The sequence below is a fragment of the Aptenodytes forsteri genome, unplaced genomic scaffold (assembly GCF_000699145.1).
Source record: "Aptenodytes forsteri isolate BGI_AS27 unplaced genomic scaffold, ASM69914v1 Scaffold225, whole genome shotgun sequence".
Lineage (NCBI taxonomy): Eukaryota > Metazoa > Chordata > Aves > Sphenisciformes > Spheniscidae > Aptenodytes > Aptenodytes forsteri.
In genome coordinates this window covers 154,779-176,368 of record NW_008795024.1, presented here as the reverse complement: position 1 = coordinate 176,368, position 21,590 = coordinate 154,779, and the positions used below count along the sequence as shown (strand labels likewise).

Sequence of the window (21,590 nt, the reverse complement as noted above, 5' to 3'; positions counted from 1 at the left end):
AGTTGTGTAATTTACTTTTATCTTAAAGCAGGAAAACAGAGACAAAAACTATTCTGCATTTGATTTCATTTTTAATGCTCATGATAAACATGTACGTGATGGGGTGTGGTACATACTGCACCTTGCATTGCTGCACTGTCGTGCTGGGTTCCGTTGTGTTCTATTTCCATATCGGGGATTCCAGCATCTGAAAGACGTGACACCGAAGATTAATGCACTCCCCTTTGTCCTTCTCTCATGCATCTTTAGAAAAATATTTATAGCAAACTAGGGTGATCTCCAAGTTACACAGTCTTGCATAAAACATTTGGTCTTCATAGAATTTTCAGTAGTAAATTGTTTCCAAAATGTGCAAACATTGCTGGTCTCACAGTGAATTATTTTTAACGTGCTTCACATTTGTCTGACGATCAGATAATAACCAACACATGATATTAATATGTCTGCAAAAGTCTCTTGGAGAATGAGGGCATCTGACATATGAAAAATAAAAGTTGAAATCAAACTGTGGTAACATTAAACTACATTGACTCTCCTAGACATATACCTGCAAAGAACAGAACTAAAGACTATAGCCAATGCCAGTCAACATGTTTGTCTGCGTGCGCGTATCAGTTTGCATGAGTGCATGTTACAGATAAGGACTGTGCAAACTGCATTTAAAAGACTCAGCTCAGGATGTTGGACGCATGCGTTATCACCCAGAACAAAATTATGTATGTGGTATTATGTGAAACATTTCCAGATTTCTGAGAAGAGCTTTCCAAAATGGACTGTGCTCTTTTTTCCAGGTTGAGAAAGAGTCTCATAATGATACGCGCTTTTGAACTATTTAATTTCATATTGATAATACCTCTGTACGCACAGTCCTTCGGGGTGGGGGCAGGGGCTCCAACACCCCAGGGTGTTATGATAACAGATGCCATTATCCACCTTGTGCCAACAAGGATTAGCATGAAGGGTATGTGATTTGAATCCATGGCACCTCGAATCCTGGAGAAACATCTGCTTCCCTTATAATACAGCACTTAGAAATTGCAGCAAGAAAAGAACCCACACCTGAAAGGGAGCTGCGAATATAGTCTGGAAGGTTTTGCTGTGTAGAAGCCTGTTCTGGACTTTCTCAAATAGAGAATAACTGTACTGTTGCTTTCTCAGATCACATTAGTTGGAGTGTCAGTATCTATCGCAAAGGTGACATTTTGCTGGTCACCCTACAGCCTGACCGGACTCTATGTCGAAGTGGGGAAACCCATTAAAGCACAGTCCATACACAGAAGAGTAATATGAGTAATATCTTAGTAATAGATGTGTAAATGAAATATATGCGATGTATGCATATATAGCCTTATAAATACATATGAGCAAATAAATATTTTCATGTATACAATTTTTTTCTTATAAAATTACAAGTGACTGCTATTACACAGGGTTTTCCTTATTCAGATTGCTGTTTTGAAGGGAAGTTCAGGGCACTGATCTATTAATCTAAAACGGTTCTTTCTTTTCAAACCTTTTAGAGTACATGTGGTATACACACAAAATGACAAAGTCATCTGTAACTAATAACAGCATCTGTTAAATGAGACCGACCGTCAGAGTTAAATTAAAAATATTCAGAATAGCCCTTCACATTTTGTTGTCATAAAATTGTACCTGCAATTAAATTGTGGATTAAGATGTTAATGAGCTACCTGATTTGCATGTGCAATCAGATTAGCATGTAAATATCAGCTTCTTGCAGGCACTAACATATATATGACTACCTGAGCGTGCCTGCAATCAAAACGTTAGCAGCCAGGCCCACAACAGCAGATGTAAAGACCTGTTAATCACATTGCTGGCATGTTGGTACCCTTTAATTTGTGGCTTCCAGAACTGCTGAGTAGTCCTAACTTGCAGTGCGAGCCGCAGGTGCTTACCAGCAATGGCAGAATCTGGGTGAATGACCTTACAGAACATCAGGATGTTAGGTTTTTTCTGACATTCATCTCAAGGCGCTGGCTATGTCTGTGGGATCTGCTCTGGGCATTTTTCTGATCCAGGGGAGGCGGTGGGAAAGGTTTCTGCTGGCTCTGTCCACCCACTCTCCCTTAGGTCATTGTCCCTTACCACGGTGCAACTGCAAGCTGTACATCCATGCCTGAATCACCACCATTCACTGTCAGTACATCAGAAAAGCCAGCCAGTTCCTGGTTACAGTGATATGCTGGACTATAAAAGCCAGCAGATGAGAACGTCTCTGAAAGATGTTGCTCTCATACTTAAAGAGTTTATATCTCTTAGGTGCTCCAGATAAATCACAACTTGCAGTCCATTGCAGAGTGCTGCGATGGCAGTTCACGTAGACAGGCTAGCCCTAACTTTAAAAAACAGTTTGGGTAGCCCTCACAACTGAGAACTCAAGACAAGCTAAACTCATTATTTTTACTCAGCAATTCCGGCAGTTTTTGCAGTCTGCTTATGTTGTTATGGCTCAGTTGCTAGCAGTGCCCAGAGTAGGCAGCAGAAAGTTAACGTAAACAGTACACAACCTACAAGCGCAGCAGAGACTGAATGTAACTCTGATTCATGAGCCTCTGCAGAGACTTCGGGGTAGGGACGCACAGATTAAACCTTAGCTACAGAACCTGCAATTAATTAAAACTCAACTAGGTTCAGTCTTAAAGATTCAAACCAAAGCTCTAAACTTTGGTCAGAACCACATTAAGCAGGAGAGGCAAATCCTCCCACTACCCAAAACATAATCACCCTGTTTAGGAGATTAACCGATTTGCTTTTGTTTCACAAGAATATTTGGGAAGTATTCAAAACTTAGTCAGCTCTGAAAGCTGATACATATTTAACAAACTTAATAGGTCCTGAGGCTGAGCAAACTTCAGCCAAACGGCTTTTAAAATGAAGCTCAGCAGTTCTAAAAATTAATCTGCTGGGAGAGAAGAGTTCAGAGAACCTTATAGGAACCAAATTTCACATTGTCTTAGCTGGCACTGTAACAGATTTCTCCGGTAATATATTCAGCATTTCTTGTCATGTCTGTGTAAACTGCTCTGTCTGTTTCTCTAGTTGCAGACTTATTTATTTTTTTTAATTCATGACCCAGAGCACATGGCCTGAAATAGATTTTTAATTATTTCAGGAAAGGATTGTGTTTTTTTATTCTGGAGTTTGCTTTGTGCATCATCATTTTTTTTTTCCACTCAATTAAACATCATTTTAAGCTAACTGTGAAAGGCCAACTAAGACATTACCATTTAACATCCTGAGACCGTCACCTGATGTGGCCTGTTTAAGCGCCTGTTCCACTTGTTCTCTTCTCTTTGATTCAAATTCCAAAGCTTCCTGCAATTTTCTCTTTGCCTTTTTTTCTTTCTTCAAGCGTTTCTGAATTGTTGCTGAAATGTAAATATATTGTAAGAATGGCTGGGAAAGCACAATTAATATATAATGGAGACGGTGAATGAGTTTATTTTCAATGTTCAAGGGGCCAGTTCTAGTTTGAAAAAAAATAAAATCTGGCATGAATCTGATACAAAACCAAAAAAACCCCAAGCCATACCCTGTAGTGAAACAATGAACAATCTGAAAGGGCTTTAGATCTTCTTAAAGATCTTAAATCTTATTCTCACTCTGGAATAGTCCCATGGATTTAGGTCTCCTGACCAGAAGGTGAGAGTCTGAGAGCCAGCCCGGTGGTTCACGTTACAGAGACTTCACCAATTTGGACTAAATTCCAGCTACAGTTCTGCACAGTTTGGTTGAGCAGATCATTGGCTTAAACTAATTTCTAGCAACAGCACCAATGTTCATCCTCAAAATCAAATAAATCTCTCACCCTTCATTCTAACCTTTTCCCTTAATGCTGAAAATTATATTGCTCCTCCTCCTCCAGTAGTTTTATCTAGAAAGATAATCCAAACACATGGGTTATGTCTCCCCTGACCACTCCTCGTGGATGGAGGAAATCTTCCGAATGTGTCAGAGATTCGGGTTTAGTTACGTTTTCTAACATTAAAAGGAAATGAAATCTATTTCTGCAGGCAAACTGTCTGTGTGCAGTGTTGGAGAATCTGAAATGTCAGTAGCGATGGTGTACAGAGTGAAAGCCCACACAACTAGGTGGCAATTTTTTTGGTAAAAATGGAGCAGCGGTTGGGTGAATTTTGAAGCAGAGTAACTGAAATAACAAGAACCACTGCCCAAGATAGAAGCTAGGTGTAAGGCTATTGAGAAGCTGGGTTCAGTGGGTACATACTCAAATGACAGATCAAATGCATAGAGAAGGGGTACGTACTGAGTAACGTGAGTACTTTCGCACTTCATCACTAGTGGGAGAAAAAAGAGGGAAAGCCAAAGAAAGGAGAGAAACAAAAAAGCATTGGGTGTATGTTGAGAATCTCAGAGAGAAATTAAAAGGGAACTTCCCAGGTAGAAAGCAGGTTGAAAAGAAGCTTATAACACTGCTAAGTAAATCAAGTATATTCTCTTCATTGGCAACTTCTCCTTCTAACTGAAGCACTCTATACAACGCTGTATAGTAGCTGGTTGTTTGGACTTAAAATAGGTAACAATGCAGTAACACAGTGCTCCTGTACAGCTTTGCATTAGATCTCAATGCACTTTACGGTCGTCTCATCTTCTCTCTTTTATAGATGGAAAGCAGAAACAGTGTCTTGACAAAGATCATCCGCAGGCCATTGGTACAGCCATGTAAGATTTGGCAGAAAACAGAAGTATTCCTGACTAATCTCAGTCTTAAACCCAACTATAAATAAAGTTAAAACTATAAACAGAGAATTGTGTAGTATTAAGTGTAGCCAGATGATCAATATCTTCATTGGGAACTGCTGGCATTGGCTATGCTTGTATTCCCTCACCTATATAAATTCAAGCAATACAATGCACCTTTTAAGCCTTTTCCTTTTCAAACCCTGAATCTTAATCCCATATTTAACCTTAGTTTTCACCAGCACCAGGTTACCATTACTTGGGCCAGAACTACATCTAAAATATCTACCTCTGCTTACAACCACCCTTCCTGTGCTCCTGCTGGCTAACAGACTGTCCTTATTATTCTTATTAAACTATCTTTAATGGGCTCTTACACTTGTTTTTTCACCAGTGCTGCAAGAACACTCTCTTGCGTCTCTTCATTGTATGACCTGCACCTCCCTTCCCTGGTTTAAACTGCTCGGTAGGATCTCTACAGTCCCGTCACCGCACTTCTGCTGAGTGTACCCTGCAGCCAGAAAATACTCTCCTCCTGGGCACAGCTTGTGTTCCAGGAAATCTGCCATCAGCTGGCACGTCTGATGGGCATGAGGAAGATTGCACCGGAGGCTGATGCCCACATACTTTCTCAGAACCAGCTGGAGAACATTTTTAGCAAGCTCTGGAAGGGGTCAAAGACCACCTCCGTAGCATACCCCAGCTCATATGAAAGCGCTACGTTTCTACAACTCATCGCAGCTTGTGCAGAGGATTGAAGGATGCTTTTGCCTTGTGCTGCTGCTGCTTCAGTTCACGTGTGTAGTCTAATTCCACAGAGCAGTACTTAATCCCATGGATTCATTATGGAGTCAAACAAACAAATGGAGAAGCGAGGGCACTAGAAAAGGTAGGTAAAACTAACAGACTAAAAAGAATTTGAGCTTAAACATAAATGCCCTTTTAAAATTACCATCTATCTTAGAGCCAAGTTTGCTAGTGTGTACACTCTGGCAAATATTGCTCACAAATATTGTTAAAATGAAAGTTGAACTTATATGAGCTGTATTTTGCAATCCCTTTTATTTATTTGCTTCTCCTGTATATTAGATACCTGTGAATTTCAAATCACAAAATATTGTTAGAAAATTTACTAAAAACTTTGGAAAAAATTCTGGGAAAATCCACAGTATTTGCATAACTTTTTGTGACCACTTGTTCACCTGAATTCTTCCTGACTTTTACAGATCTGTCTGGATTTGTAAATGCTCCATTCGGGGGGGGGGGAGGATACCATTACATGGGAAATCTCTGAGAGACTTAATAAATTATGAATGTCAAAATGTGATCTGTAGAACATAACTTTGCAAAATTGAGCAACCCGTGTGAAAAAGCCTATCTCTGACTTGCTATAATAATAAAGACGTGCACGTGGCGATGACCAGAAAGGCAAACAATTCTAAGGATACTGATTATTGGTGAAATCCTCTTTTGAGCCAGAAGCCAAGAAAGTCTGCGAATGGCTTAAGGTTTTTGTTGACTTAAATGTGACTCAGGAGGTGCATAGTGTGCTGTCTGCCTACACGGAGATAAGTTTTGTTTCATAGAAATACGGCAGCCTCATCCACACTTAGACTGGGGTGACGCAACGTTTCTGAGCACTCACTGCAATTTAACAGCTTCAGTAGTATTTACGGACCCTTCACAACTCAACTTAGAAGTGCCCTTCTTTGTTGCCTCTTACTGAGACTTGGCGCTGCAGACAGCTCTGTTCTACACGCCTAATTTCAATTCAAAATGCACAGGAAGACAGTACTTGGCATCTACATTTTTGGTCTTATCTAGTTTTATCTTTCTGATTTCACGGATGTAATCTAGAAGTAGCTTTTGGCACATAAAGTACTATTCCTCTCCTTTAGATGCAGAGTTGAATTTTAAAAAGAATACTGCCTTCTTTGCAATATCACAGCAAAAAATTCAGATTTACCAATTTAATTGCCTATTATTATCAAAAGCTTCTAAACAGTCATGGTTTTGTCTCAGAAGGCTCCATTTGGGGAGTGCTTTTGTATCTCACTCTCCTGATGGAAAAAAAATTATCTAGGGTTATTTGCTTCAGATCTTGCACTTGGGTAGACAACTTCTTGTAGTTCTGCCTATTTTGTTGCACTGAAGTTATCTACAAGAAAAATGAGCTGACGAGCACCTAAAGTACAGAAATGTGGGCTAGATAAGTAGTAAGATAACGAAAGAAAAAATCAACTAAATACCCACATTACCAACATATTCTCTTTCTCACAGTAAGACTGATCCTCAATGCTTGGAGAATAATAGCAGAAAACAAAAGAAATTAAAGCTGTCAAATGAAGAAATCGGGCTGGGAATACACAGGCGGAGTGGTAATAATACATGTGAAAGCCATGAAACTGAATCAGCTTTCCTCCGCAGAACCAGCCAAGACTCTCTGCGGCCAGTTGCCCTCCAGGAAATAATCCTTCAGTCACTGTTCTGTCTGCTTACAGAAAAGTGTGCTTCATTCTGGTTTTATTAAATTTAAATCTTTCATTACCAGTGCTAGTCCACTGCTGCACTACACTGTAGTATGAATGTCAGTTAACTCCGAGTCCTCAATAGCTCCAGCTGGAAATGCCAAAGGGTTATACATTTAATAGATATCTAAACTCCATTTTTCATTCACTCACCTCTGCTTTGCAGCTCAGCTGTGAGTTGCCTTTCCAAGCTCTCTCTTAGTTCTCTCTCTCTACAAAGCTCCATCTTTAACTCTTTCTTTTCCTGCTGTATCTGCTTTTCCTGGACTCTCGCATTGTCCACAGCCACCTTCAGTAGGCCCTAAAACACACACAAATGTAAGATCTGAAAATACCAGTTTGTTTCAGCAGTGACAAAATTCATCCATTTGCTTCTTTTACACCCTCTAGGAAAACAGAAAAATTGAAAGCAGGAACCTATAGACCTGGAATGCAACTGGGCATTTAAAGTAGCTAAATGTTATATATGAGCAATTTTGTGGCATGGAATCGTTCAGGATAGCTTTTGCTAATTCATCCTACTGATGTGGTTTATTACAAACGGAGTGCCGTACCATTGCTGACCTCGGTCAACTGCAGGGAGCAGCAAAGGAGGAATAATGAGACTGGTGAATTTTAATATGACCATTATTGCCAACTATTAAGTCAAACAGACAATGTATGAAACCCTTTCACGATCGATAATGCCAGATAGTGGAAACCTAAGCATTACATTAAATAAAAGAAATTAGAATTGCAGATACAAAATAGTTTCTGAAACTTTTAAAGAGATCGAAAAAGAAACACATTTTATCCATCATGACATAGCCTGGCCCTATAGAGAATAATTTACCTGAATGTTGGTTAATAGTGTTTCTACTGATGAGAGACCATCAGCAAAAAGAAATGGCGCCGGAAATCCAGGAGGCAAGGCCTGTCCAGCCAGTTGGACTTTATCTAAGGTTGGTTTCATTATTGGAATGGCAATTTGGACCTCTTCTGTAAAGATAGGTTTAAAAGCAACATCAGAAAGCATTGGAAATATAGGTAAATGTAATTTCTAGAAACTAGCATTCTGTTTACCTGGAAGTCAAAATACAAGCGCATTAGTAAAATTGACATTGTTTCAGTTTTTGGGCAGCTGTGATTGTTGCTAAGGTAAGTTTGCAAAATAGTACAGAACAATAACAAATACACTGAAGACTGTAACATAGCTGTAATAGAGTATAGACTATTATATCTCAAATTCTACAGAATTATACCACAGAATTATAACAGTATTACGCAGTTCATTAAACCTGAATGACCTCTCTTCATTCTATCATGTTTGCCATTCTGTGATGTGCGTTTTCTGTTGCTATAACCTTGACAAAATTCTAATCAAGAAATGTATCACATCTCTCTACTCCTTTAACGTTATCCTTCCCATACTCAGCAGTAAATAATCTCCACTGAGTCATCCCCTCCTGCTTCGCTAGCACCAACTCCACGTTGGCAGGAAAGTGTCAGCACGGGTTTTCTTAACAAGTACCTCGCTACTGTCAGCCTTTCTAGTCACAGGCAGTAGCCAAAAATGCTTCGCTGAGTTATCTCTACCGGAGGTATACAGAGAGCTGGGTGGCGGGGGGTCACAGGAGCGGCCGGGGAGGAGAGGGCGCTCCGGCACAGGGCCTCGCTCCTGCAATTTACTGCACAGAACTAGATTGATGCATCTCTTACAAATTGGAGAATCGGGACCTGGTAGCTTCCCCTTCACTCGCTGTTTCAAATAGATCATGTTGTTATAGATCGAGCTGTGCACAGACAGTAGAAATGTGTATCCGGAAAGAAACAACAACATCAGTAATCGCTTTTCAAAAATCCTTTAAATTTTGTGATGAATCAGTACTATCACCGATGAACTCACATTTTTGAATAGGATAATTTAAACATACTTTAGGATAGTAAAGATATCTCCTTCTCTCAGATCCCTATGGGTACTTCTTCCCCATGTATTCATTTTAAACATCAAGTTAATTGCTGAAAACCACAAAATTAAAATCTGTTAGCAGTCTTCAAAGCCAAACTCTCTACATTTCTTTTACTCTGAAATGTTAAAAAAACATTTCTGTGTAACATTCCAGGGAAAAGCAGTCTATATATATTATGTTCCTGCACTTGCAGAAATCATGAAGAATATCTTCTCAGCAATTGCTTTTTAGTAAAGCTTGCAACTAGTGTATTGACCGTAAGCTCATGATGCGTGTGTTTTCTAAGGGCAACTGCACAGCCAGTCCCGACAGTTTCATTTGCCAAGTGTCTTGGTCATATTAAAGCCACGATTTACAATTAGACCATACCATATTCAAAAGGCCTCCTTCTCCCACCTCTCTTATTAAAAAGAAAACAACCCAAAACCTCAGAAAGAATCTGACAACAATGAATGAAACCACGGCGTCCCTACAGCAGTACTATTACCTAGATGCTCCAAACTCCAGGAGCATCTATTGAGCAGCAAGCACTTTTTGCTGTGTTTCTAAACCATGCCTACTGACAACGAACCAGGAGCATTAGCAGTTTTCAAGTATTCTTTGAAATCTCTGTTTAGGGAGTATTTTGTTTTCACTGTGTGAGTTCATTAAATGGAACATCTTTATAACGATTCTTCAGGACTAATAACAACAAAAGCCAGTAACCTCTGCACATCTCCACAGCTATCTCTTTAGAGCTGTGTTCATGTAATTTAAATGATCCATTTAAAAAAAAACAAACTCTGGTTAACGTACTCAGACCATGGAGTTCGCGCTGATTCAGATACACCACTTCTCGTATTTAAACACCTCGTATCAGTGGCAGAGTTTTTTAAAATGAAGTGATTAGTTGTAACGTATGATGCCACACAGAAATAACATCTAAGCCACGGAGTCACAAAAGACTAAACAGAAGTGGCATCTGAAGAAGAAAGTAATACATGAAGTATGCATAACAAAACTATAGCTGCTTTAAAATCTCTAGAAATCTCTGCTATTTGGAGATGAAAGTAATAACATTAAATTGGCCGAAAGGAAAATTACTATTGACTGTGAAGACAGGTTGCATGGTCTATGGTTTGTAATGTTACTGTACAGCAGATTGAAGTTTCAAAATAGTATTACTCTTCTTTAAAGAGATAGACACAGCTAAATTAGGTGCTGCTTGCTGCAGTGAGGATCAAATGCAAAAAGAATCATATTTCATCAGACCTAGTCAACACCAGGAAAATAAATAGAAATATAAGAGGTATGCAGGCAATGATTCATTTTGATAATCTGGCCCAAGAGAGACACATAGAGACAGCACACAGATCTAAGCTTCTACCAAAAGACAAATAGGACACAGAGGGTGGGAATTGGGATGACAGTGTAGCAGAGGTCACATCGATTTTCAGCAGCAGTTTTCACACAGATGAGATAACCCTGGACTCTATTTGGCCCATTGTTCATATCCTACCTGTCCCAGAAGCAATAAATTTCCAAGTCCCAGAAAAAGGGCAGTAAAGAAGAAGGATTCTACTTATGACTTCTTATGATTAAGTTTTTGTGCTAACCAAACATGCTTTGCAGACCAAGGTCACATTGCATGTTAAAGTCTGTAACAGCTGAAAACTAGAAGCAGCGTATTATGTTTTAGCGTATATGGGTGGAAACTGTCAAGCCATTCATCATTTTTTTTTTTTCTGATTGAAATCACACTCTGCAAAGATGAATGATAAATGCATTAGAAATCTATTTCAATCTTGTAATAGGTCTTCACATCTGAATGGTGTCTACATCTTGTCCGTATTCTGAATAAGTGCACAGTTAGGCAGAAATTTATTAGCTAGACTGGAGAAATCATAATCGGTAAAGCAATTAAAAATGGCATGTGTTGGAAGCATTTTTTGTGGATTGTATCAAATGTATCTCTTTAGTAGAAACAAAGATGTTGATTTAAGCATTTTGATTTTAAAGAACACTAAAAATATAAATGCTAAAAGCTGCACTCCCACATATAGTACAACAGAATAAGCAAGAAATAAAGCTAGGACAACTACAATCTAACCAAGGACACAAACAACCTTTCTATTTATTGAAGCAAAGTGGGAACTACTTTTATCGAGCTTGTTTGTTAAACCTGCCATGCTTTATAATAGCATTCAGGAATCCATTTAGAGTGCAGTCTTTTTATTTTAATTTCTAGCTGGCATCCAGATGAATAGACAAAAGCAAGACTTATATTGCAGAGAAAAGAAATACACAGTAAACACTAACAGTGAATGGATTATTATCCCAGGAAAGCACATGGAAATCTTCTAGAAAGTTTCTTGTTCTTAATTCAATATACTAAAGTATTTCATCTTCTGTCTCTTGCCTAGGTTGCAGAAATAGAAATTGGAAAATGAAGCATCAACCTACGGACTAAACGCAGCACTGGGAACACGAGTAATGCAAATTGCTCCCTGCATGACAGTACATGGCCCAAACCAACAGGCAATTTTTATTTGCCAGCTGGTTTATATTCTTTCAGAAGGCATGTTTTTAAGTCCATCATTCATATACCTGATACACTTGGCATGTCACATCCCTCTCAAAACACGGCAGAAATATTAAAGCTATGATTTACATATTGCCTAACGCTAGTTAGACCACCAAGTTATTTCTTCACATACACTTCAAAACTTTATCTGGACCTGTATAAGCATTACATGTAAACCTCACCTCAAATAGCTTATAGAATGTAACTCATGCACAAAATAAATATGTGGCACATGGCGAAGAGAGTAACAATTTATACAAAATGTATAGTTACCAATCTGTTAGTTACTAACCCAGGCATTTGATCTCAGAAAGCCTTCAGCCAGCGTTAATAAGACCGTTTTGAACATAGATGGCAGCTGGGTCACTCCTTTTCCCTGCCTGTGGCATACAATTTAGAAACCTAAGGACTAAAATGGTTTATCACAATTATAATTCTTTGAGCTTCATCTCTGAGTGATGGGGATTACATTAATGGTCCACAGTTACAAAAGAACAGCCTAGACACTCTAATGGACCTTTCTGACCTTTAATAAAATAAAACAGGGGATCTGCAACACCAGCTGAGTTGTACGTGCTACTCATCTCTGAAAATAAGATGCTACATTTTTATTTGAAATAGCATTATTTGCCCAAAGATCTTACAGAATCATCCAAACCAATGTATCTTTATAGCGGTAAGAGGTCCCTTGACTTCCAGTTGTATATTTACTTCACACCAACAGTGACAGGCAGCGGTGTCCAAACACGGGTATTTTGACAGAATGAGGGCCCAAATTCTAACTTTTGACTGCAAAAAGCAGTTTTCCAAAAAAGTGAGACTTCTTATTTTAATTTTAAACCTTGGCAACTTCTGTGTTGCTTATCTAGAAACTAGTACAATTTTTTTCTTTTACAGTAAGGTAAGTATGAAAAACCTGTAATCTAAAGCATTGTTTATTTCAAATATTTTGTACCTGTAAGTCTGCAAGGACAGGGTTATCTGTCTTCAGTGTCTTAATAACTCTGAAAATCCTCCATAAACCTCTGCCTGCCTTTTTCTCCCTCACTCATTGCTTCTCTGCCAGGAGCTGAGCACTCCTGTTCATCAGTGAGAAAAGAGATACCTCCTCCTAACCTGGCACCAATCAGACTTAGAAATTTACTGCTTTAACCTTGTGATTCAGGTGCCAAATTTGAAGTCACTGCTGTTTTTCTTAATTACAGTCCCTGAATGAACAGGGTCAATGAATGCAATTGGGGAGTAGCTGATTAATCCAGTGCACTAGCTTTAAATCAGACTTTATTTCATTTCCAAATGATTGATACCACTTGATAGCACACAAGCATTTTTCACTACTGAGCTTTGCCATAAAAAAACTTCACTTTAAAAATAGTATCTAATCATTAGATATACATTTCCAGGCTGCCTTAAAAGCTTTTGGAAACTATCACAAAACAGTAACATCAACTATGCTCTGCTTCACAGTATCCGTGTCCAAGCTGGTTCTCACCTACGCATTCTGAAATCAATTGATTTTGTCCTGAAGAAGTGTTTCATAAAACCTTTTCCTTGTTTTCAACAGAGGGGGAAAATGTAGACCATGCCCGTTACATTTAGAGCAATGTGCTGGCTTAGGAAAAACTGAGTATTTGGAGTAGTAAAAAAAGAGAAAGCAAACTCTGCAAGCAATGCATTCACCACCTTTCCATAGACCTGTTCTCAGGAATTATGACGGTGTGTTTTCCTGAAGGACGTCATAAAGCAGGCACTTAGTGTTTGAATAGGAGGAGGAGGCAAAAAGCAGAGAAATGAAAATTTCACTAGAAAAGGCTGAAATTACAGTTTACAAATTGTCTTTATCTGTGCACTCTTTATCAAGAGATGCGTAATTATACAGCTTTGACATTTTCATCAAGGTACTCTCATTAATAACACAGAAAATTATACCTATTTATAACTTCAACGTATTTACAATATACTCTGATGTTCACACGGCACCGACGGTAAAAACACCTGAAAATATTTTGTTAATTCGAACCTTAAAAAAAAGGACCCGAGTTAGACGAGATACTAGGTTTGCAATAATAAAAAATGAAATTGAGAAGTGCAGCCAGACATCAGAACTGAAGTGTTTCATTGCAAGTAACTTCAGTCTAAAGTTCGATACGTACAGATTAAGAAAAACAAATACAACTGATGTCACCTGATTAAATTCTGTTCATTAAGGAGAACCGTAAGTACAATTAAGGCTACTAATAAATATACATAAAAAGCCTTCAAAAATGCTATATTTTATATTCACAACAATTACTTACAATTTATAGTTTCTCTGTGTTATTATTATACCTGCTTTCTCCTATGAGCTCCTCCTCAGGCAGGTTTTGGTAATCTGGATTCCGAAACATTTAAAGTTGTTCTGTGCTTTAAGTTGCTTCTTAATCTACGTAGAAGCTTAAGTACTATCGATCTGCATTTTCCATATGGCAATTTAAAGTAACTAGTTACTTGCAGCTAGTAATAGTGCCTTGTCTTCCCTCACACCGACAAGAAGCATTATTTCTACTGACAATAGAGAAAAGTGCAAATGTGAACTATTCAATAAAAAGCTAGTAATAAAATTACTGTGGCGTGGAAGAAAGGAGGAAAATGAAACCAAATAAACAAAATCCTCCTCATGGCCATTATCAAGAGGTTATAAAATTTTTCTCAGCTAACTCCTATTAACATTCACAAGGGGGTTTTTTTTGTGGTGATTTTTAAGCATTGCTGTAGTCTGACTGTTCTTCTACTGAGATTTTAAACTGTCAGATGAGGATGGGTAGGAGGAACTTGCCAAGAAAAAAAAGATTCTTCAATTTTCTTGGCGGATTCAGCTTTTCCCTATTAATGTTGAGATTATTTCTTCAACTATTTTATTGCAAATATTTATGACTCCATATGGAACAGCAGATGTTGAAGGGAAGGGATAGCAGAAAAGACTTCATTTTCAGCAATTACCCTGCTACTTGTTGTCATACTGTAGGTGTTCTTAGTGCATCTATTTTACATACCACCCTGTCCTTTCACACACTGCAGAAATGTCAGTTTGGATAATTAATGTAATAACTTCAGTCCAAATAATTTCCACAATATTCATTTATGAAAAAAAAAATAAATAGGACAACAGGAGGAAGAAATCAGGAAGGAAGAAGGAAGATAGGAATTGCTTTCCCAGTCCTTCTGGAATATCTGATCAGGAATCAGTTTCTTGCAAAGCTGCCTTAATACAACATCTTTCCCTTTTTTCCTTTGAGACAGATTCCAGTGACCGCCACCAAGAAGAGAAATCATACAAGAAACAGACAAACAAAGCTATCCAAGAAGCAGTACAATAAACAGTAAAATTATTGCATAAGAAAGGTGAAGAAACACAGGCTGGGTGTGATGAAGATAAATAGGAACAGGTTGATGGTGTTCAAGCTGAAGAAATGCCCATTAACTGAACTGTCAGCCTACCAGCACAGGCAGCCAGAGCTGGCTGGGGAATATCAGTCCCCACCACGCAGACGGTGAGGTCCACTCGCAGGCAGAATCGCGCCTGCTCTGCCACGTCCTCAGGCAGCACATGCGAGCCAGCTCCTGGCCAAACACAACTGCGATTAGCGAGGCATCGCGTTCAGATTAATAAACCGTGCTTTAGCGTGTATCCAAGAGCCGCGCATGGGGGACCTGGGAGGGAGAAGGGTAATAACTCAATCCCAGCGCCATGCTAACTGCAGCTACATGGCTCCCAGACGGGAGGTAGCTCCCAGACGGCGTAACTTGCGGAATGGGCAGGGGAAGCTGGCAGCTGCCTGCAAAAGCCACCTACAAAGGTCTGCCTGAAGGGTGAGGCACACTGTTGTGGTCAAGCTCTGCTGGCGCCATGTACGTCTGTAAATGCAGTACTCGAGAACTGACAAGCAAAACCGTGTACCCAAAAAAAGGCCTTCTGTGCCTCCACAGTTAGGCAATCTCTTTCATGTCCCACTCATTGTAATAAAAGCATACAATGTGCTTTTAAATAATTTTCATCATCTACTCCCTTTATTGCAGTATTTGGTAGTATAACCAATAATTTGAAACAGATCTCATTAGAAAGATTCCATTTTTTCCTATTCACAAAACCCACACAACTATATAAATGCTTCCAGATAGCTGTGATCAGTGGGACCAAATTTTCACCAGCATGGCACGTACGCTTGTGTTCCCACTGTGCACCTGAAAAACTCCACCTGCCTGCTAAAGCTGCAAATGTGCCACCAGGAAAGGCTTTTTTGAAGTTGTCTTCCTGGTCCAGGGAACTATTCAAATGTCAACGGTGCGTATGCTAGGTGCAAAGTCTGTGTTCCTAATCTCAGGCAAAACCAGGCTGGAATCAAGACACTCATTGCCTTCTGGGGTCCAGGCAGTAAACGCAAGTCCCCTCTGGCCAGAAGCAAATCTAAAGGCATACAGAATTGAGCAATAGGGAATGGTGTTATTCCCTGACATCGAATCTTAGTGATCACCAGCAGAACTGACTGGTAGCCAGGGAGCCAGCTGCGGGGCTCTGGGTGCCATCGGAATAAGGTAAAGGAACTCTAAACCTCAAAGTTAGTAAGTATAAATATTTTTGTAATGTGTTTGCCTTCCATAGGATTATACACAGTTAATACTATATAGACATTATAAATAGTTATGTATTATGATTTATGCTAACATAGTAATTATGACACACAAGATAATTAATCTCCCAATATATTTTAAAATAGTACCAAACCAATATCAATATTATTACTGTTGAGTTCAATTCCTTAAAGTACATGTATGACCAGCAGTTAAGTCCTCCGAATATTTGAAGCAGGCAGAGTACTCCATTTCCTGGATATTCCTGGATAATTATTCCTGCTTTATTAAGGTTTATTTTACAACTGTGTAAAATAGGTTATAAAGGACAATTCTGCTATTATGTCCTCCCCTGCTTAGGCTTAATAAATATTATATTCCACACCATCCATTAAAGCCAAGCAGTGGGGAAAATAGGAGTGGTAGTAATCTCCTCCACAGATGTAAAATACCTTTAATAAAATAAGGGTGTATAACAGTCAGGAACAAATTACTGAGGTCTGCTTTAATAAAATAGTACCCTTAAAGAAGTATTACTCTTAAGGTACTGATATTCCCACTGGTGATGCACTGTATCCTTTCAAAGCAGTATAGCTTGTTAAAATGGCAAGATATCTTTTTGCAATAGAGTGTTTGTGTCCAGGCAGATACAAGGTTTGTATAGAATGCATCCAGGGAGCCATAAAACTGGTGGGAAACATATTTCTCCGTGGTATTTTAGTACTTCGAAAAATTCAATCACTGGGAAAAAATGTTTTGCTGTAAACATCTGAAGAGCCTTATAAAAGCAATGGCTTCCCACAGCACCTGCTTAAATAATTTTAAGAGGGAGTATGTCTTTGCTCATCTTCTAAAACTTGTAGAAAGCTTCTCCTATTAATTTCCCTGGTGCTGTCAGGCCAAGGCACTTTTAATCAGAAATAATTATGAGTGCAATTGGGGACTGTTCACCAGCAGGCTTTTTGCACTGTAGAAATAAGACAGCTTTCAAAACTGATCGCTAGGAGAAATATGATTGCCTTAACAGGAAAATATACCCAGAAAGATGATCAGCTTAAAAGTTTCCTTCTGAGTGAATTATGAATTCTTCAGATGTCAACAAAGAAGGACTCCGCTTATATATCCTAGTGTTTGAATTCAGTTCAGTTACACATTGATTTTATAAACCCTGATTATCAAGAAACATGAGAAGGTAATCCCTTTTTAATTTACCTTCTAACTGTTTTAATTCTACAGGTGAGTAGCAGTTCTGTGCTGTAGCTGTTACCGGTACAACTCCTGACACAGCCCTGTTGTAGACTTCCACAGAAAATTTTAACCTTGCACCAGCTCCTCAGACCTTCCACGCTGCACACAGCCTGTCCTTCAGTCCCACAGCTCAGGCAGAGGTGCCCTCTGCCTGGGCTGCAGCACGCCCCTGCCTCCTGCCTTGCTGCAGCAACCAGGGTCCTGCACAAAACAACGCGTGCACCCATCTCCCACCCCGCGCTGTGCAGCAGCACGCCTAAGTGCCGCCGTTGAGATACTGCCAGTATCTCCTGCAGATATTAAAGGTTACAGAACTGAACCCTAATGCAACCAAGCCCCTCTCAGGCTAAGCAACGGTCACAACTTGGCTTATCCCAGTCCTCCTCCCCTCTTCAACTAAGAGGGCAAGTAATAGGCCCTCTGATAGAAATGTTGTCCTGGTGTATCGATATTACATCTTAGTGACAGAATGATTAGACTCACATATATCAGCATTACAGCAGCTCTCGGTGTGGAGAGCTGCATGTCCATAGCAACGTAGCACAACTCTTTGCCACCAAATAATTACATGATGCTCTGGGGAAAGACAAGTTTTCCTAGCACACAGCCAATCTATCAAAAGGGAAAACTCTTTCTGACCCAAATGGCAGCTGCAATCAGAGTATAAATGTAAGCTAACCAGCAAGTAGTCCACATCCACTACTTTGCAACCTAATAACTGTTAAGTCTATTGCTGTCACTTATCCTGAGCTCTTTTAAAAGATCAAATACTGGGTAAAGAAAAGAAAGAGGAAAACTTTCTGCAGAAAGCAGCAGCTATCTGACATTAATCTACTGTATTCTTCCTTCAGATCAGCCTGAGCGTTGTGTTTGGCCGCTGGGGAGGCAGGACGCTGTGCTGCCACATGCTCCAAGCTCTCACCTTACAGGTGCAGCACCTCTTCAGTGACTCACCTTGTGAGCAGTGACTCCCAATACATACCTGAGACAAAACATCACTTGCAAAAAAAGTGTTAAATTAAGTATTTAAACCACAAGAGACTAATTCCAGGGTCCAGTGTTTTCCTCTAACAGGTTACTAGTACAGTGCAGGACTACAGTTCCCAGCAACTGATCAACAGTTTTCCTCTACTCTTCTCTCTGCCCAAGACCTCAAGCACCTGTGCCATCAACCTGAAACAGCAAGATGCATGAAGTTATGCTCTGCTACGGAATGCGGCATATAGCAAAGTTTGGCAGTAAAGCCCTGTTGCTTAGGTTAATTCCGTTAATAACAGCCTAATATCTGCTGAAGGCAAAGCACAAAGGGTGGAGAACTGAGCAACGAAGATTTATTTTTTTTTCCCCTCACAGTCGTGTGTATGTACAATCCCATTCTTTCAGTGACTTGGCATTGCAAACCAATCACCCCAGGAAGATTTTGAGAAACTCCATGAATCTTTTGCCTCTAAATCACTATAATTTATAGTAGACTTTAAGACAAACAAAAAATGCCACTGGCATCATCATTACTAAATAAAATCTGCTAAACAGATTTTTGGATAAATCTCTTGGACTTACATGCTTTTCAACTAAAAACAAAATACAAACCAAAACAAATTACACAGAAACCCAGTACTCCAGACCTCTCACGCATTCACAAACAGATTTCAAACCAGCCTTGGATTTGATTGGATGGCTGAAAAATCCAACCTCACGGACCTGTCGCTTTCTGTGGCTTCTAGATTTGGCAGCCGATGCCTGGAGAGGCAGTGAAGTGCAACAGCGAGCTCTGCAGCTGGCTCCCAAGGAAAAACAGAGGGGAGAGAAAATGGCACCATTTTAAGCACCCTCCCGCTGCAAATACAGAAGTTGAAAAACCAACCGTGACCAAAACCAAAAATACCTTGCCCGTATTCAGTAAAAAAGCGAATAACTAAAAAGCATCAAACAGTTGTCTGCGTATTTTCTTCCACATGACAGAAATAAGGCTCTGCACTCTATTAGTGCATCTGTCCTTCTAGTGGGATTTCCACCACGTCAGCTAGGAGCATGAACTTACTGGTGTTTGTAAGTCAGATTAAAAACTCTATAAGCATAAAATCCTTTAAAAATGTTTAGGTTTTTATTACTGCTACTGTGACTTTGGCTTTTAGCAACCAAAGCATTTTCCTTTTAAAATTGGCTTACTCTCTTTGCAGGGCACACTATATTTTCACTTTGGTTTATTCTACCTCCTTGCTTTGAAACTGTGCATTACTTGAGAGAGTAGCTGACATACCCATTCATGATAGTGCACAAAATGAAGCTTAATGAATCCCAAATGCAATGTACTTCATGTGCTAAAATCAATGTACATTGCCTGCTACAGTATCTCCCTGTGAAATTGAGGCATTTGCTCAGAAATTTCTATCTCAACAGGGTCTTTTCTTTTTTTGTAGCGCTTAACTGCCTTTTGTCTGCTCTTGTCTCCCTCCAGTGTTGCTCAGATGGCAATCTTTTATTCCTTGTGCAAACTCATTTGGAAAATGCTGGATGGGCTACAGCTGTGTACTGCTATGTAAGGTCTAATACATGTCAAGCAGTGCTTTATACGTGCTGAATAAACACAATGAAACAATGTTTTAATTGATTATTAAAAAGGCAGGGTTCTAGACTGAAAGTAGTATTTAAAATCAGATTTAATCAGCTAGTTTTGTAAAATTCTGAAAGGTATTGATGCTCTACACACTGCCATTTGAGCTCTGAAGTTTTCACAAAGGTTACTGCAACCCAAGGTGATGAAGCTAGTGATGAAGCTATTTCTGGGTGGTTTATGCAAACATGCAAGTCCGTAGCCGATGAAAAACAAGCAGTGGATCAAAATATTAATGAAACACGAACCTTACCTGGAAAGGTATTTTCCCACATATCGTCTAAGAAATGAAATAAAATACATGTTTTTCCAGAGCCAATCTCTGTTTAGGTACTGGGGAACCTCTGCAGCTCAATTGTTCTCAAACAGTAAAATACATTCTTGCTTTTATGATGTATAAAGTCTGGATTTATACTCTCTAGTAGTAAATACTGACTTAAAATCAATCTGCGTTGCTTCTGATAAAGGTATCTAAGTTGGATATGCAGTCCAGAACCATAAAAAAATCTCTTTATATGATTTGTTTAAACCAACAACTATTAGACCGTGCAACTAAATTTTTTTTTCAAAGTCAGAACGTCAGAAATAATACAGAAAATTAAGTACTTAGTAATCAAAATAATTGTGGATCCAAAAAAGATGCCTCTGACCCTCCACAGGACACTCTTTGGGGAACCACAGATTTTTTGAAGGCCTATTTGAAAGTTTGGGCAACGATTAATCTGAAATGAGATCCAGAGTCTAAATTCTTCTTTATACCAATAAATGTGCTCCACTGATTGTATTTTTCCGTGGCACCCTAGGAATCTGTGTGAAAAAATGTACTGTGAAGCAACTAAGTATTTTTTTATTTTTCCTTCAAACAAAAAATGCCAATGTTGTCCTGAAATTTAGGTTGTAAAAACTGCTAACTTTTATTAAGTGGCAGCATGAAGAACCTTCATTAGCTTGAAGTACATGGATTATCAATCAAATGAGAAATAAACATGGAGCGGATGAAAATGGCAAACTGCTATAATTACAAATGATGTTTTGTGCACGATTGTGTCTCAAGAATTGTTACAGGATGCTGTGAAAAAAAAAATCATTTGTATCCACAGGCCAGAATAATATGGTCTATTACGATGATGTACTCTGGAGCAGAAATGTCATTTGTTATGTTTCACATCGTTTCTGTTCTATCCACTGAATCTGTATTTAGTTTTATTTTTTAAAAAGGATGAATTCGCTTTAGAGAACCGACAGCTTATATGAATATTTTAGTTTTGCTTGCAAGTACCAGGAAAAAAACCATGGCATAAAACTCAAGCTCCAAGTTCCCCAGAATGCCTACTGAGAATAAATTCTATGTT

General features: G+C 39.0%; 1 protein-coding gene across 1 annotated transcript in view; it reads right to left on the bottom strand.

Moving 5' to 3' along the window:
* Positions 1-21,590, bottom strand: part of DACH2 (dachshund family transcription factor 2) — a 152,176-nt gene that overhangs the window by 10,585 nt on the left and 120,001 nt on the right. Inside the window, exons 7-10 of the mRNA XM_019471137.1 lie at positions 8,089-8,234; positions 7,410-7,557; positions 3,252-3,395; positions 122-187 (exon numbers count right to left, since the gene is read on the bottom strand). Of these exons, the coding sequence (XP_019326682.1) occupies positions 122-187; positions 3,252-3,395; positions 7,410-7,557; positions 8,089-8,234 (504 nt within the window). The remainder of the gene's footprint in view (positions 1-121; positions 188-3,251; positions 3,396-7,409; positions 7,558-8,088; positions 8,235-21,590) is intronic.